Source organism: Cyprinus carpio, chromosome B22, assembly GCF_018340385.1.
Source record: "Cyprinus carpio isolate SPL01 chromosome B22, ASM1834038v1, whole genome shotgun sequence".
Lineage (NCBI taxonomy): Eukaryota > Metazoa > Chordata > Actinopteri > Cypriniformes > Cyprinidae > Cyprinus > Cyprinus carpio.
The window spans coordinates 11399362-11417571 of record NC_056618.1 but is presented as its reverse complement, the minus strand read 5'-3'; the positions used below and the strand labels follow the sequence as shown (position 1 = coordinate 11417571).

At 38.8% G+C, this 18210-nt stretch overlaps 1 protein-coding gene across 4 annotated transcripts; it reads left to right on the top strand.

Moving 5' to 3' along the window:
• Positions 1-1627: 1627 nt before the first annotated feature.
• On the top strand, positions 1628-11365 carry LOC109072769 (gastrula zinc finger protein XlCGF49.1-like). Of its 4 annotated transcripts, none has more exons than XM_042748699.1 (4): positions 1632-2124; positions 2468-2669; positions 3026-3641; positions 11110-11365. In XM_042748699.1, the coding sequence occupies exons 2-4, from the start codon at positions 2621-2623 to the stop codon at positions 11207-11209; spliced, it is 765 nt and encodes a 254-aa protein (XP_042604633.1). In that variant the 5' UTR covers positions 1632-2124; positions 2468-2620; the 3' UTR covers positions 11210-11365. The 4 variants fall into 4 exon arrangements, with proteins under 4 accessions (XP_042604631.1, XP_042604633.1, XP_042604630.1 ...); XM_042748696.1 differs by lacking the exons at positions 1632-2124; positions 2468-2669; positions 3026-3641 and adding exons at positions 8833-8977; positions 9541-9609; positions 9939-10062 and having other exon boundaries at positions 10410-11365; XM_042748698.1 differs by lacking the exons at positions 1632-2124; positions 2468-2669; positions 3026-3641 and adding exons at positions 8876-8977; positions 9563-9609; positions 9988-10062 and having other exon boundaries at positions 10410-11365.
• The last annotated feature ends 6845 nt before the right edge of the window (positions 11366-18210 follow it).

Genomic DNA, 18210 nt, shown 5'->3' with positions numbered 1-18210 from the left:
AGCGGTAGATCAGGAGGAGAAACAGAAAGAGATAGAATAAGAGTGAGAGAACGAAAGAGAGATGACAGAAAGTAGAATAAGTTCTTGCAGAGGCTAAAACCAGTCCCAGAGAGGAGATACCCCACACTCAGAGGACACGTACACGGTGGCGGTAATGCACCTTTGAGATTGAGTGCCAGACCGCCATTAAACCTGAAAGAAGAGAGCTTATGAGGAGTCATCAACGCGCCCCGCTCAGCCAGCGCGAGTCTCGTGCGGAGGGAGCCAGTTCGGAGAGGAAGAGAGAAGAGGAAAGTGATAGTCAGCAGGTAGGGGTTTAAGATAACAAAGAGGTAATTTCTGAAGAGTTTTTTTTTTTCCAAGAGCTCTCGATGAAAGCGCATATCACAGCGGCGACGAGCCTGTGAGGGAAAAGCCGATCTATATGAGAGCAGACTCTTATGGTGTGTCCCCATTGTTTAGATGTTTGGAATTAAGATGCTGTTCCGGCCTGCATCTTGTAGCTCCAAAGGACACCACCATCTGTCTCACCACAGCGACTAAAACAGCTGACGGTGTTTCTCCTCTTCCCACTTTATCAATGTGACTCTAATGGAGTATTAGGTTGGGTTCACTAGGCAGGACTTAGTAGGTCTGATCGAGGAATGGTAGGAAGACATGGCATAGACCATGGTTTGAGCTGCCAGGTAATGGTTAAAACTGCCTGATCAGAGTAATGGAGGTTATAATTGTGTTCACGCCATTATTCATCTGCTTAGGGGATTTAGGATTTGCAAGATCAGCCCTTAACCTAGCTAGTTGAAGGGTCTCCCTTTTGAAAAACACGCGATTTTCCACGGACTTAAAGGAGGTTCTGACTTGAGTTGACTGAACCTAGAGGAAAGGAGATAGTCAAGAGAGGCCAGGAAAGAGGAAGTCGGGATGTCGCTCAACAGACAGGCGAGCAAATGCACAAAAAAAAATCCAACTCTCAGGAGGAGGAGTACAAGAGTTTAGAATCTTTATTAATGACAAGGACTCAGATGTAGGAAAAGGTTATCGAGTTAGACAGGGGACTGTCATCGGAAGGCACATGAGGAATGTCAGAAGTCGACACTTGTGCTTCAGGAGTTAAAAGTGCTACAGGGAATCATCAAACTAAAAGGATAGATGCTGAGGTGCTGGGAGAAGGACGTCCCAGCAAGAGGCAACGAATCATAGCAAGGGTGTGAGTAGGAGGGAGGGCGGAAATAAGGAAGGAAGCAGGGGAAAGGAGAGGGAAGGAGGAAAGGGAGGAGAGGAAAGGGGGCAGGGGTGGGCTAAAGGAGTGTCAGGGGAGGGAGAGGACAGGAAGAAGGAGGAAAGGGATGGAATAAGGGAGGAAGATGGCACGATGCATAGGGCAGAGGAGGTAAATGGATATGTGAGGAATTCCAAACTTGGACTAGGGGAAACATTTAAACATGGTTGAAACTCTCGCTGTACAGATGAGAGCAGACTAAAAACTCTATGATTACATATAGGATCAGCGCTAGTTTAACGCACAGGGTTGCCAGATTGCGCACATTAAAATAAAACACCGGGCAGAAAAGTGTATCCTTAAAGGAGGAAAAGCTCTTGTTTGGGGCTTAAAGCTCTTCACATCTGGCAACCACAAGCATGAACGCTAGTTGAAGACCTCGTTAGGCAATGCAAGATAATGCAAATGCCAAATTAAAACACGTTTCAGGATAAATGAGCCAGCCAATATCGTGACGATTATTTTTAATTAATCGAGAAAGGTGGATATCGTTATCGAGATTAAAATACGATTAATTATGCAGCCCTGATATAAATTATGTATTTTATGAGACGATCATATTATGTTTTAATAGAGCAGTTTTATAGTATTTCAACAAATATTCTTATGCAAATAATCACTACCCACAGTCACAGATACTTGTATAAAAAGTGAGATGATCTGCTGCTGATCCTGAATGTCTTGTTTAATGAGTGTTTATAATCTGAGACTCATCAATATTATCAGCTGATGAAAATCCTCTTTATTTGTTTATTTCTGTTAATTGCCACATTTAGTTCATTTTATTGCTGTCAACAGACTTAAGCAAACAACACGATCAGCTATTGTGACCTTACAAGATATAGGTAAGTATCAAATTTCTAAAATTATATTTCTGTATTTATTGTCATTTTATGTCATTTAATTGTGTGGGGTTGTGTGTTTTTTTTCTCCTCAATTTGTGTCTTGTAGTCTCAATATAAATGAAAGATAAGATAAATGTAGGAATTTAAATATGTGAATCAAATTCTTAAAAAAGAAAAAAGGGATACAACTTGTGAATGAGTATAAAACACATTGTGATTAATCTACTAGAAAGTTAATTTACAAGATGCATAGACAGGTGAACATGAAGAGTTAAATAGTTCTTAGTTTAAAATTAGTTTAAATTCATAAACTCAGTAAATGATTTATCTTTAATTTTGGCAGATCTCCTCCTCCTCCTTCACTGAAGCTCCTCCCACTGCAGTTCATCAATAAATGCTGGAATATTCCCATCAGTCTACAAGTGAAGACGAGCATCAGAGCATCAGGAAGAAGTGAAATCTGCAGAGACAGAGTTTATTGAAGGACAGAGAGAACATGAGAGATCCAGAACCCTGCAGAATCAGACACACTGAAGAACAAACAGGTTGCTGTTTAATCTTCATCCTTCATCAATGAGACTGAAAAAACAATAAGAATATATACTTTAAGCAGTTTTAATTTTGTTGCAGTAGGAAATAAATTAAAAGCTGTACAATAATATAGTTGAAGCAGCAAATAATGTTGACACTTTGAATAAACTTGGTAATTATTTATTTTTTTACAAAATTTATTTTAGATAATAGTGTAATTGGAAAGTTTCAGGGTCACTAAGGTAGTGTAAAATGCATCAAAATGATAATATAAACTTGTAAACATATAGCAGTTGCCTACTTTCCACTGTTTCTTCAGAGTTCATTTTCTGGATTTACTGAATATTTACAATTTTTACTTTAATTTTAGAGTTGATTGAAGAAATCAAGGAGCATGAAGAACTGAATAAAGAGGAGGACAAACATGTTAAAACTGGAGAAAAAACTTTGACTCGCTCTCAAACCAAACAGAAAGATTTAAAGAAAAGAAGAGACGAGAAATCTTTCACCTGCACTCAGTGTGTAAAGAGTTTCACATACAAACAGAGTCTCGAGATTCACATGAGGATCCACACTGGAGAGAAACCTTACAAGTGTTCACACTGTGACAAGAGATTCAGTCAGTTAGGATCCCTGAAAACACATGAGAGGATTCACACTGGAGAGAAACTGTTCACATGTGATCAGTGCGGAAAGAGTTTCACAGAATCATCGAATTTTAAGAAACACTTGAACATCCACACTGGAGAGAAACTGCATGAATGTTATCAATGTGGAAAAACATTTTTGTGGTCCTCAGCACTGAAGAATCACCTGAAAATTCATTCAAAGCTGAAACAATATTCATGTTCTTTGTGTGGAAAGAGTTTTTCACAACTGCAGAGTTTAAAAGTTCATCAGAAGATACACACTGGTGTGAGAGAATATATGTGCTTTGAGTGTAAGAAGACTTTTATTACAGCAGATCATTTGAAGCGGCACCTGATGATAAACACTAGAGAAAAAATACAAATCAACTCAATGCATGAAGCAATCCAATCAATCAACCAACCAACCTACTCACAAAAAAAAAGATTCACAGTCAGTAGATCATCTTCAGATCCAACACTTTCAGGTCTGACGTCTCATCCTCACCAAACGTGACACAATAATGCATCAAGAAATAAAGCATCTTCTGTGTAAATCTGTTCTGACAAACAAACATCATCTAAACTCAAAGTGAATAAAGTTCATCTTCAAGACCAGCAGTTTCAGCTGTAACATTTTTATGGGCTTCAGTTCCAATGAAGTAATCCACAAAAGAATGCCACCAATGCCACTTACAATAAGACGCCCCTTCAAAGGGGTATCCAAGCTCTTGTGAACCTTAGGTAGTGTATAAATCAAAGGTTTAACCGGAAAATCAACATTAAGAAATTCATATTTGCTTTTGCTGAATTCTCCATTTTTAAAATGATGCTGTAATTTAGAATAAACATAAGTTTTCAATTTACTAGTAGGGCCAGCAGGTAAACGTTCATAAAAGCATCCCTCTCCACTTTCTATAAATTATTATATGCTTTACAGGGCTGGACATTAAGCTTTGACACAAGCTTGTCCTTTGGACAAGTAAATCAATCATTCACTTAGGGATAGTTCACCCAAAAATCAAAATTATGTCATTTAATGACAGGGGGACAAATCATTTATTCCAAACAGTCGTGAGACCTCCAGGAATCACTCTTTCGAACATATTTTTGAAAGTATAAGATTTTTATTTTTAGATTTAGTATTTTTCCTAAACTGATTAAATCTTGTCCATCCATTTACGAGAATTTAATATGTGATCAATACATTGTACGGAATACACGTCCATAGGTTGTTACGGTAACGTAATAAAATCATCTTCAAATTAGTCCATGTGACATCAGAGGGTCCGTTAGAATTTTTTGAAGCATCGAAAATAATGAAATTTTGGTCCAAAAATATCAAAAAACTATGACTTTATTCAGCATTGACTTCTCTCACGGGTCTTTTATGAGTGAATCGCGTTCACAGCACATCCGGTTCGCGAACGAATCACTCGATGTAACCGGATCCTTGGATCTTGAAAACCAGGCTCACCAAATCGAACTGAATCGTTTGAAACGGTTCGCGTCCAAACAATAAGCCATTAATCCACAAATGACTTAAGCTGTTAACTTTTTTAGCATGGCTGACACTCCCTCTGAGTTCAAATGGACCAATATCCCGGAGTAATTCATTTACTCAAACAGTACACTGACTGAAACCGAGCCAGATAACGAACGAAACATTGACTCGTTCTCGATATCAAGAAATCGGTTGCATCGTTTTCGGGAAAACCGGTAGTGATGGGAAGTTATGTTCTTCTCCACGAACCGGTTCTCTTTCGGACTCGTTTTCTGATTCAATAAACCGGTTGCCGGAAAAACGGGGGTTCACCAGTTCTTTTGCGCTCGACGTAATGACTTCATTGGCGATGATTGCCCTTGATTCAAGCCTTCGGTTTACCCGCGCTCATAACATTTAGCACAGAATCAGTTCAGAATCAATCACCAAAAGAACCAGTTCAGTTCAGAGGCGCTGTGTGTCAGTCTGCTTCACACTGCGCAGTATCATCAGCTCCTCGGTTCTCGAATCGGAAAACATTCCGACAGAAACGGTTCTTGACTCGAGAACGAGTCAATCTTCGTTCGTTATCTGGCTCGGTTCAGTCAGTGTACTGTTTGAGTAAATGAATTACTCCGGGATATTGGTTTATTTGAACTCAGAGGGAGTGTCAGCCATGTTAAAAAAAGTTCACCTAAAGTCATTTGTGAATTAATGCTTATTGTTGACGCAAGACCGTTTCAAACGATTTCAGTTCGATTTGGTGAAACTGGTTCAAGATGATCCGGTTACATCGAGTGATTCGTTCGCGATGCGGATGTGCTGTGAACGCGCTCATAACAGACCCGGGGAGAGAAGCCAATGCTGAAATAATGTCGGTTTTTGATAAATTTTGGACCAAAAATGTAATTTTCGATGCATTCAAAAAATTCAGACGGACCCTACTGATGTCACTGGATACTTTGAAAGATGATTTTTATACCTTTCTGGAATGGGAAGTATACCGTACATCACATTCTCAGTGGAGGGACAGAAAGCTCTCGGACTAAATTCAAATATCTTAACTGTGTTCACGAAGATGAACGGAGGTCTCGGGTTTGGAACGACCATGAGGGTGAGTCATTAATGACATAATTTTCATATTGGGTATTAACTTGTCCGAGTAAAAAAGACATTAAGCTGTCCTTTGGACAAGTAAATCAATCATTCACTTGTCCGAGTAAAAAAGTTACTTGTCAGGGGGACAAATGTAATTTATTCTGAAGCAGTCTCATCAGTGCTCTATCAGGAATTACTCCAATCAGCATATTTTTGAAAGTGATCGCTGTTACACTTTTTAACTTTATGAAGGACAACATTTTTCTAAACTGATTTAATGTACGTGTCTCCATTTACGTTGAATTCAAATATGTGATCAATACATTAAGTTAGAATAATAAGACATGTGGTTACTATTCAAATTAAATCAGTATCAACAAACTCCATCTGTCCAAATGCATAAATAATGTTATTAGATTATGTTTTACTTTTTTGACATACAAAAATGAAATGTTGGAAAAAATTGCAATGATACTTTTAAATATAAAATTAAACCACCAGTAGGTGGTGGCAAGTCACTGTTTTAATGAGTGAATCATTGATTCAACCGATTCGTTCAAATGGCTGATTCATTCAATACATGAAGCAAAGTAACCCTTTTTATAAATGGCTCACTGAATTATTGACTTGTTCAAAAATGTATCATTTAGTAACGAAAGACTTGTGTGTTGCTCGCAGATGCGCGACTACTCTGCTTTGGCTTTGCTTGGAACTACTTTTGTTAGCGAAATGGAGTAAAAACGATATAATCTGTCTAAAATGTAAGTCAGTTAATATTGCTTATTTAACTAAAGTTGTATAAAATCAATATCACATTTGCAATTGAGCTGAAAGTCGAGAAAACCACTCCTGGGGCCCGTTTCAGAAAGGAGGTTAAGTGGAAACTCTGAGTAAGGAAACTCTGGGTTTTCTGTTTCAGAATGGGAGGTTTGTCAAACCAGCAGGGTAGCAAAATAATGGAAAGCAGGAAAAATGCACTTAAATTGTTTTTATTTTGTTTTATTTTATTTATTTATTTTGCCCATGAGATACCATGAAAATGAATAAAACTAAAGGTGCTTCAAAAGGTTCTTCAAGCGATGCCATAGAAGAACCATTTTTGGTTCCACAAAAAAACATTCAGTCAAAGTTTTTTTTAAAGAACCATCTCTTTCTTGCCTTTTTATAATCTGAAGAAACAGAAACAGAAAGGTTCTTCAGATGATAAAGGTTCTTTATGGAACTATTTAGACAAAAATGTTCTTATGGCATCGTGAAGCACTTTTATTTTTAAGAGTGTATTACTTCCATAACTTACCATTCTGCCAGTTTTCACCTGGGATATTATAGCAGTGATAAGAATTAAACTTGTATTGAGTCTGAAGTATGCAGACGTCTTTTTGGCGGGAGCTGTTGCCATGGTGAATCGTCATTTCGGCTCTCCATTGATCATGGCTTTTCATAGTCATGGTGCACGCGCTAAACTCAGAGTCAGCCTACTCAGAGTTGAGCCCTGCTTTATATTGTCTCTTATCTTTGTTTGTTTAACACACTTTGTTTGTCTTAACATCAGCTTCAACGAGCCTGCAGTAAGTGTCCAAAGATGCATTCAGTTATGAGGTGGAATAAAGTTCAACTTCCTTTTAAAAGGAAGACGACTACTGGACGAATCAGAAGTGACACTGCGCTGTATAGTAACAGAAGGAGCATCATCAGATAGAGTAGATATTTCAGTTGTACAAAAGAATTCCCTCAGTCTCAGAGATCTAAACAAACTTATGAAAGTCAATCATAGTGTCAAAGTCATTAGCCTCAGTAGTAGGAATAAAAGAAAGTCCTTTACTAAGAGCAACAATGCAAAAACTAGAAAGTGAATTATCAGAGAAATTCATAAAAGTTTCCTCTGATTGCTAATCGTCAGTCGTGGAGGAAGCAAAGACCCGCATTCGTTTACCCCTTCTACATCTTTTCTTGAACCTCTTGCCTTCCAATCTGTACCTGGTACTTCTGCCCGAGTGCGGTTTAAAAAACTGAGCTTTTCCGCCATCGACCAGCAGTATCAGATAGGCCTGTCACGATAACAACTTTTTGTTGTGTGATATATTGTCCCAGAAATAATTGCGATAAATGTTGTTAATATGTTCGTTCTTATGATTGTTTAGATGTTTGGAGTGATGATGCTGGTACTGAATGCTCTTTATTTATACATTTTATAATCTGTCAGTTTCTAATCTCACATTTCATAATAAGGGAATGGCTGTCTCCTTTCTTTGGGTTCCTGTCCATTTAGGGTTGGAAGGAAATTAAGTTGTGGGTATGCCAGCAAAAAAACTCTACGAAGCATGAAACAGTAGATGTACACATACCAATAAGTAGACCAGAGGTCAAAACCATCATAAAGCAACATTCACTTAAAATATGGCAGGAATATTGAAACACAGCGGATACAGGACACCATTTATACAGTGTACAAAATCAAGTAGTCACAAGCAAGAAGCCCAAGGGAGGAGATGTTAGTCTCACGTCTTAGAACGGGTCACACTGGTTTAAATACAAGATTGCACAGAATAGGAAAATTTCCCACTGGATTATGCACTTATTGTAATGTGCAAGAGACAGTGAAGCATATTCTGCTAGACTGCAACAAATATGAAGAAGATAGGGCAGAATTAAAGGCACAAATGGATGAACAAAAAATTTACTAGGAAAAGCATCTGGGAGAATACACAATTTATTCATTTTATTTTTGAAAAACACTGGGTCAAGTGAACGAATTTAATACGAATATATAGTCTAAGGAAGATAAGTAAAGTTTAGTGGAAATGCAAGAAATGTTTAAGGTGACTTTGAAAGTTTTTTTTTGTTGTTGTTGTTTATACATTTTTTATTCATATTTTTTCTCCTCCACCTCTCCTTTGATGTCATTCTAATACCCAAACTCCAGTACAGTAGGTGGCGGTAATGCACCTTTGAGATGAGTTGCCAACCGCCATTAAACCTGAAAGAAGAAGATGCTTATGATGACGTCATCACGCGCGCGCTCAGCCAGCTTCGAGTCTCGTGAGGCGAGCAGTTCGCGGTACTTCACGTGTTTACATTATTGTAAAACACACTTAACCGTTTAAGCAACAAAGAGGTAATTTCTGAATTGTTTTTTTTCTGTGCTTACTAACTAAAACAGTTATCACAGCAGGCGACGAGCATGTGAGGGAAAATGTTAGATCTGAGAGAATAATATGTTCGTTTGTATTGTTTAGATGTTTGGAGTGATGATGCTGGTACTGAATGCTCTTTATTTTTAACGGTTTTATATTCTGCCAGTTTCTGGACTTACCAAAAAGATGTGTTTTACTTTATTGCTATGAATTTAGTTATTAGCAAATCATGTTTAGTTGAATATGCAACAATTGTGGTTGCTGTAAGTGATGTAAGTTAGTGTCTTTCTTTATAGATATAAATTATGTATTTTATGAGACGATCATATTATGTTTTAATAGAGCAGTTTTATAGTATTTCAACAAATATTCTTATGCAAATAATCACTACACACTGTCACAGATACTTGTATAAAAACTGAGATGATCTGCTGCTGATCCAGAATGTCTTGTTTAATGAGTGTTTATAATCTGAGACTCATCAATGTTATCATCTTATGAAAATCGGCTTTAATTGTTTATTTCTGTTAATTGCCACATTTAGTTCATTTTATTGCCGTCAACAGACTTAAGCAAACAACACGATCAGCTATTGTGACCTTACAAGATATAGGTAAGTATCAAATTTGTAAAATTATATTTCTGTATTTATTTTATGTCATTTAATTGTGTGGGGTTGTGTTTTTTTTTCCTCAATATTTGTTTCTTTGTCTCAATATAAATGAAAGATAAGATAAATGTAGGAATTTAAATATGTAATTTAAATTCTTAAAAAATAAAAAAGGGATACAACTTGTGAATGAGTATAAGAACACATTGCGATTTAATCTACTAGAAAGTTAATTTACAAGATGCATAGACAGGTGAACATGAATAATTAAAAAATTGTGAATTAGTTTAAAATCATAAACTCAGTAAATGATGCATCTTTAATTTTGGCAGATCTGCTTCTCCTTCAGTGAAGCTCCTCCCACAACAATCACACCTTCAGTGAAGCTCCTCCCAGACAGAGAGAACATGAAAGATCCAGAACCCTGCAGAATCAAACACACTGAAGAACAAACAGGTTGGTGATTATTCTTCATCCTTCATCAATGAGACTGAAAAAACAATAAAATATACACTTTAAGCAGTTTTAATTTTGTTGCAGTAGGAAAAAAATTAAAAGCTGTACTATAATATAGTTGAAGCAGCAAATATTAAGGGCACTTTTAATAAACTGTATAATTTTTTTTTTTTTTTACAATTTATTTATTTTAGATAATAGTGTAGTTGGAAAGTTTCAGGGTCTCTAAGGTAATGTAAAATGCATCAAAATTATAATATATTTATATAGCAATTGCCTACTTTCCACTGTTTCTTCAGAGTTCATTTTCAGGATTTACTGAAAATTTTTTTTTTTTTTACTTTCAGAGTTGATTGAAGAAAACAAGGAGCATGAAGAACTGAATAAAGAGGAGGACAAACGTGTTAAAACTGGAGAAAAAACTTTGACTCGCTCTCAAACCAAACAGAAAGATTTAAAGAAAAGCAGAGACAGGAAATCTTTCACCTGCACTCAGTGTGGAAAGAGTTTGACAAGCAAACGTGGTCTTGAGGTTCACATGAGGATCCACACTGGAGAGAAACCATACAAGTGTAATCAGTGTGAGAAGAGTTTCACACAATCAGCAAACCTTAAGATGCACATGCACATCCACACTGGAGAGAAACCTTACAAGTGTTCACACTGCAACAACAGATTCAGACAGTCAGGAGACCTGAAATCACATGAGAGGATTCACACTGGAGAGAAACTGTTCACATGTGATCAGTGCGGGAAGAGTTTCACAGAATCATCAAACCTTAAAATGCACATGAACATCCACACTTTAGAGAAACTGTATGAATGTGATCAATGCGGAAAAACATTTTTGTGGGCCTCAGCACTGAAGAATCACCTGAAAATTCATTCAAAGCTGAAACCACATTCATGTTCTTCATGTGGAAAGAGTTTTTCACAACTGCAGAGTTTAAAACTACATCAGAAGATACACACTGGTGTGAGAGATCATATGTGCTTTGAGTGTAAGAAGACTTTTATTACAGCTGATCATTTGAAGCGGCACCTGAGGATTCACACTGGAGAGAAACCATATCACTGCACTGTATGCGGGAAGCGTTTCAATCAATCATCTAATCTACACGTTCATAAAAAGATTCACAGTCAGTAGATCATCTTCAGATCCAACACTTTCAGGTCTGACGTTGTGTCCTCACCAAACATGACACAATAATGTGTCAAGAAATAAAGCATCTTCTGTATAAATCTGTCCTAACAAAGAAACATCATCTAAACTCAAAGTGAATAAAGTTCATCTTCAAGACCAGCAGTTTCAGCTGTAACATTTTTATGGGCTTCAGTTCCAATGAAGTAATCCACAAAAGAATGCCACCAATGCCACTTACAATAAGACGCCCCTTCAAAGGGGTATCCAAGCTCTTGTGAACCTTAGGGAGTGTATAAATCAAAGGTGTAACCGGAAAATCAACTTTAAGAAATTCATATTCACTTTTGCTGAATTCTCCATTTTTAAAATGATGCTGTAATTTAGAATAAACAAGTTTTCAATTTACTAGTAGGGCCAGCAGGTAAACGTTCATAAAAAATCTCGATCATCCAATTGTCTCTTAATTTCCTTCACATAATCTGTTGCTCGTTGAAGCACAAGCTACAGATCGGCAGCAGGGTGCACAACCACATCAGAATCTCTTTTAAGATCAATTAAAGCATCCCTCTCTGGTTTCGATAAATTATGATATGCTTTATATTTACATTTACGCATTTAGCAGACGCTTTTATCCAAAGCAACTTACAGTGCATTCAGGCTATAATTTTTTTTTACCAGTATGTGTATGTATATGTATAGGAGCACAGAGGATGCAGTATGCACAGTGCTGCACTCTGCACTCACACACCTGGACAGTAACAACACATATGTACGGATGTTGTTTGTTGACTTCAGTTCAGCATTTAACACTGTCATTCCCTCCAAGCTGACCACAAAACTTGGAGACCTGGACATTAACACCTCCCTCTGCAACTGGATCATGGACTTTCTGACCAACAGGCCTCAGCATGTTAGGTCTGGCCACACCTGCTCCTCCACCATCACACTTAACATTGGCGTACCACAGGGCTGTGTGCTGAGCCCATTTCTCTACTCCCTCTAAAGCACCCATGACTGCAAGACCTGTGCATGGATGCAACTCCATCATTAAGTTTGCAGACGACACCACGGTGATTGGCCTCATCAGTGACAACGATGAGACTGCCTACAGGGAAGAGGTACAGTACCTGGCCACATGGTGCGCTGACAATAACCTGCTCCTTAACACCAGTAAAACAAAGGAGCTCATTGTGGACTTCAGGAAGAAGAATGGAAGCACGCATGACCCCATCCACATAACGGGATGGTTGTTGAACGTGTCTCCAGCTTCAAGTTCCTGGGAACCACCATCACGGAGGACCTGTCCTGGACCACAAACACCTCCAGCCTGGTCAAGAAGGCTCACCAACGCCTCTTCTTCCTCAGGACACTGAAGAAGAACCAGCTGTCTTCAGCCATAGTGGTGAACTTTTTTACCGTGTGCGATCGAGAGCATCACTGACCAGCTGCATCACAGTCTGGTATGGAAACTGCACGGTGGCTGACCGCAAAGCACTGCAGAGGGTGGTGAAAACTGCCCAACGCATCATAGGGGACACCACTTCCTGCTATTAGAGGACATCCAGAGGAAACGCTGTGTACGTCGAGCTCGCAGCATTCTTAAGGACTCCTCTCACCCTGACCATAGACTGTTTAACCTCCTGCCCTCCGGGAGGCGCTTCAGGAGCCTCCGGACAAGGACCAGCAGATCCAGGAACAGCTTTTTCCCTACAGCTGTCTCCTTGCTGAACTCTGCCCTCTGACACCCCCCACACCATACACACAGACTCCCCCCCCACTTCATCAATACATCTGACTGATTTATTTATTTATTTATTTACAACAAGCAAAAAACAACAAACTTGCTATTACTTGCACTACTGTCTGTTCATCCAGGAACACTGAATAATCCATTTGCACACTGAATATTTTCTATGCACTTTACTTTCCAGTGCAATAGTTTAAATTGTTCATATGTTCATAGTTCTGCCTATAGTGTACATACACTTCACATATTCATCTGTATAATATGTTCATAGTACACCTATCTGTATATCATGCTGATAGTATTTAAAATCTGTAAATTTTGTCCATAATACTTATCTGTATAGTTATTGTACATATTGTAGACCTTGTATATTCTGTACTTACTGCTTATTGCACTTCTGGTTAGATGCTAACTGCATTTCGCTGCCTTGTACCTTACATGTGCAGTGACAATAAAGTTGAATCTAATCTAATCTAATATGTCTTATATTGTCTCGTGTTTTTTTTTTTTTTTTTTTTTTTTTTAACAAAGTCTCTACATCAGCTTCAACGAGCCTGCAGTAAGTGTCCAAAGATGCATTCCTGTTATGAAGTGGAATAAAGGTCGACTTCCTTTTAAAAGGAAGACGACTGCTGGACGAATCAGAAGTGACACTGAGCTGTATAGTAACAGAAGGAGCATCATCAGATAGAGTAGATATTTCAGTTGTACCAAAGAATTCCCTCAGTCTCAGAGATTTAATAAACTTATCAAAGTCAATCATAGTGTCAAAGTAATTAGTCTCAGTAGTAGGAATAAAAGAAAGTCCTTTACTAAGAGCAACAGTGCAAGAACGTTGAAGAGACTTATCTGAGTAATTAATAACCGTTTCCTCTGATTGCTCCTCGTCAGTCGTGGAAGAAGAAAAGACCCTCTTTCGTTTACCCCTTCTACATCTTTTCTTGAACCTCTTGCCTTCCAATCTGTACCTGGCACTTCTGCCCGAGTGCGGTTTAAAAAAACAGCTTTTCTGCCATCGACCAGCAGCATCAGAGTCAGAGTCACCCGATGTTGAAAAGACCCATAGCCTATTCTCCCCAGGCTGTCGGCGTCTACGGGGGACCTCAAATGTGGCTCGGTTATGATAAGTATGTAAATCTGGTTTTCATCCCTCCAAAAATAAATCTTCCATGCTGATAGTCATCAGTGTCCCTTGCAAACTTCCTCTGCTTAATCACTTTGATCTCAGTGGAGAGTTCTGCCCGTTGTTGTTCAAGATTTGTTGTTGTTCTTAAACGCCAAAGTAACCTGTGTGACATGCTTGTAAGATCGGAGTTCCCGTCTAGTGTAGTGAGACCTGTCAGTCTTACTTTTCCTTCTGGTAATTATAGATGCAGCAATTGTGCCCAATGTACTTTTACGTATAAATGTAAATCTTTCAGCCATCCACACGCTGGGCGTAAAAAAAAAAAACAAACAACAACTACTTCATCAACACATGTGATTTATTCGTTGTCCGTGTGGTCTCGCCCACCACAGCAAAAAAACTACAACATCACTAACCACCATCACTAAACAACATAGTAACAATAATAAAGACGGGAGTTGAATGTAGTCCTATAGCATCACATTTTAACAAAGTGGGACACAATGTTAGGGCTTTACATGAAGGGTTTAATATCAAATTATACATTCAACCCAAAAGGTGACAACGCATTTAAAGGTTTTTGTACCTTCTCTATACCAAAAGACTGTAAAGCACTTACATTGTGTCTTTACAGAATAACGGTATAGTGAAGGTACAAAAACCGTCAAGAGGGGGAGATTTTGAGAGGAAACTTTTACAAAGTGAATGTTTTTGATTTATACTTTAAATACGTTGTCACCTTTTGGGTTGAATGAAGAATTAGATCCACAAACCTACACAGGGCCTCAGTTGCAGGACAAAAAAAGTCCAACTGTAGCAAAAATACAAACATATTGTCAGCACACTGATATTGCTCCAGAAGAATAATTTAATACAATGTTTCGACCATCAGGTCTTCGTTAGGCACATATTACACGGACTGAGATACAACTCTTTATAGGTAACAGGTGGTCATCCTAATTAGACAAAAATCTAAATAAAAAAAACAGAGAAAGAGAGAAAAGATCAAAACAATCAATAATCACTCAAAATATACAAATAATACTGAAAACAGATGAAGAAATAAACAATCATATAAGAACATTTTACATTACATTTACATTTAATCATTTAGCAGACGCTTTTATCCAAAGCGACTTACAAATGAGAACAGTAGAAACAATCAGATCAACGAGAACAACAACGGTATACAAGTGCTATGACAAGTCTCAGTTAGTCTAGTACAGAACACGTAGCCAGAGTTTTTTTTTTTTTTTTTTTTTTTTTTTTTTTTTTGGGGGGAATATGATAGAAAAGAAAAAAGGGTAAGTACTAGTATTAGTAGGTTAAGTGCAGGCGAAAAAGATGAGTCTTTAGATGTTTTTTGAAAATGAGTAAAGACTCAGCTGTTCGAATTGAGATCGGGAGGTCATTCCACAAGCTGGGAGCAGTCCAGGAAAAAGTCCGTGAGAGTGATTTTGAACCTCTTTGGGATGGCAACACAAGGCGTCGTTCACTTGCAGAGCGCAAACTTCTGGAGGGTGCATAAGATTGAACTAGTGAGTTTAGGTAAGTTGGCGCCGTGCCAGTGGTCGTTTTGTAGGCAAGCATCAGTACCTTGAATTTGATGCGAGCGGCTACTGGTAGCCAGTGTAACCTGATGAGGAGAGGAGTAACATGGGCTGTTTTCGGCTCATTGAAGACAACCCTCGCTGCTGCATTCTGGATCAGTTGTAGAGGCTTGATAGTACATGCAGGAAGGCCCGCCAGGAGAGCATTGCAATAGTCCAGTCTGGAGAGAACAAGAGCTTGGACAAGAAGTTGGGTGGATTGCTCTGACAGGAAGGGTCTAATCTTCCTAATGTTGAATAAGGCAAATCTACAGGACCGGGTCGTTGTAGCAATATGGTCTGTGAAGGGCTTAATATGGGATGTGTGCTACTTTCTTACACTTTGATTTTACATTTTTAATTAATACATTATCATTATTTTTATTAATACATTGTTATACATTTCCTTAAGTTTTATTGTCTGCTGATTGTATTTCCATCAGGATTTTTTTTTTTTTTAATTTATAATTTTAGCACTGTGAGGGACCAAGCAGTCAAGGGCAAAGAATGCAGGATCTCCGAATAAAGAAAATCATTTATTAAATGCCAAACTAAATAACTTAGAACTGAATGAAAATAAAGTTAGGCCTAGGCCTCAAACTAAAAAGGTCAACTGAACAGACCCAAACTTAACAAGACAACAACCCCCAAACGACCCCCCCCCCAGCCCCCCCAGCTAATTGGCAACATGGATCAATCCAACAGAACAAAAAATGGTGGCACCTAACGCCAGCCAGTCCTTTATTGGGAACGGACTTCCACTGACGTGCAGCATCCCAGCCAGCGCCAACCTCCACTCTGTCCACGTAAGCAACTTAAACTTAAAAGAAATAAACGTTAACAATATACCAACAACCACTAGAAAGTGTGCACCCAAACTAGTAAGTTATGGCAGAAACATATTGAAAATAAAACAAATGAAAATTACCAAATCTGTGTCAGTCATTATTATGCAATACGGGTATAGTATGATCTGTAACCAAGGTACCTACAAACAATATTTAAATCATGAAATACTAAAAATAATGTGCAAACCACTCAGAAAGAAGACCACATGTATGCATATGTGTTCTCAATTACCGTCCTTGGGTGTGGCCACATCTTTGGCCATCACATTCCCCTCCCCTTCAGGAACCTCACTGACACACCGAGAGAGGAAATCAGCCGTAGCATTAGCTTTCCCTGGAATATACTGGACAACAAATCGAAAGGGCTGCATGGCCAAGTACCATCGGGTAATTCTGCTATTTGTGTCCTTCATCCTCTCCAGCCACTGTAGAGCTTTATGGTCAGTTTCCACAATAAACTCTCTCCCCAACAGATAATATTTTAGGGAATCCAGAGCCCATTTCATAGCCAAGCGTTCCTTTTCGATGGTAGAATACCGAACCTCTCTAGGGAAGAGTTTACGGCTAATACAAGCCACCAGTTGTCGTCCCTTAGGTGACCCTTGCAGTAGCACGGCTCCAATGCCTCGCTTCGAAGCATCTGTTTGCACAATAAACGATTTATTAAAATCAGGATTATGTAACAGAGGTTCCTCCCCCAGGGCACTCTGTATGTCTCGAAACGCCATCTTTGCTTCCTTAGACCACTGAAGTCGATTGGGGCATCTTGAGCCCACCATATCCGTCAAGGCAGCTGCTCTGCCAGAGAAATTGGGGATAAAGCGGTTGTAAAACCCTGCCATACCAAGGAATGATCTTAACTCTCTCCGTGTTTGAGGTAAACGACACTGCTGAATGACCTCGACCTTCTTTACCTGGGGTCTGACCACCCCTTTACCAATGACGTAGCCCAGATATTCGATTTCAGTTCGGGCCACCGCACATTTCAGTGGATTGATGGTGAGGCCAGCTTGTTGGAGACGCTGCAGAACTTTTTGAAGATGTTGTAGGTGCTGGTCCCACATGTCACTGTAAATAACAATGTCATCTAAATAAGCGGCCGTAAAAGACAAACCATGCAATATCTGGTCCATTAGCCTCTGGAAAGTGGCTGGAGCCCCATGAAGGCCAAAGGGAAGTACCCTGAAATGAAACAGCCCCCATGGGGTTCTGAAAGCAGTCAACTCTCTAGATTGAAGAGTGAGAGGAATTTGCCAATATCCTTTGGCCAGGTCAATGGTGGTCAGATATTTGCTTTGACCCAAGCGGTCAATTAGGTCACTGATACGGGGGGTTGGATAGCAATCAAACTTAGAGACAGAGTTCAGGTATCGGAAATCAATACAGAATCTTAAAGTTCCATCTTTCGGAACTAAAACCACGGGGTGGCACCACTCACTTTTAGAAGGTTCAATGATTCCCAACGTTAGCATCAGATCAACCTCTTTCCTCAAGGAGGCTTGTAGCCGCTCAGGTGTTCGATAACTCATCCTTTTCACAACAGCATCACCTTTCAACACTATCTCATGTTCAATCAATGTTGTGGCTCCTGGATACTCAGAGAAAAGGTCAGGTTGGCAAAGGGCTCTCACTTGTGATTGGCGATCTTTTGGCAAATGATCCAAATTAACATGTTCTGCAACCGGCTGAGGCAA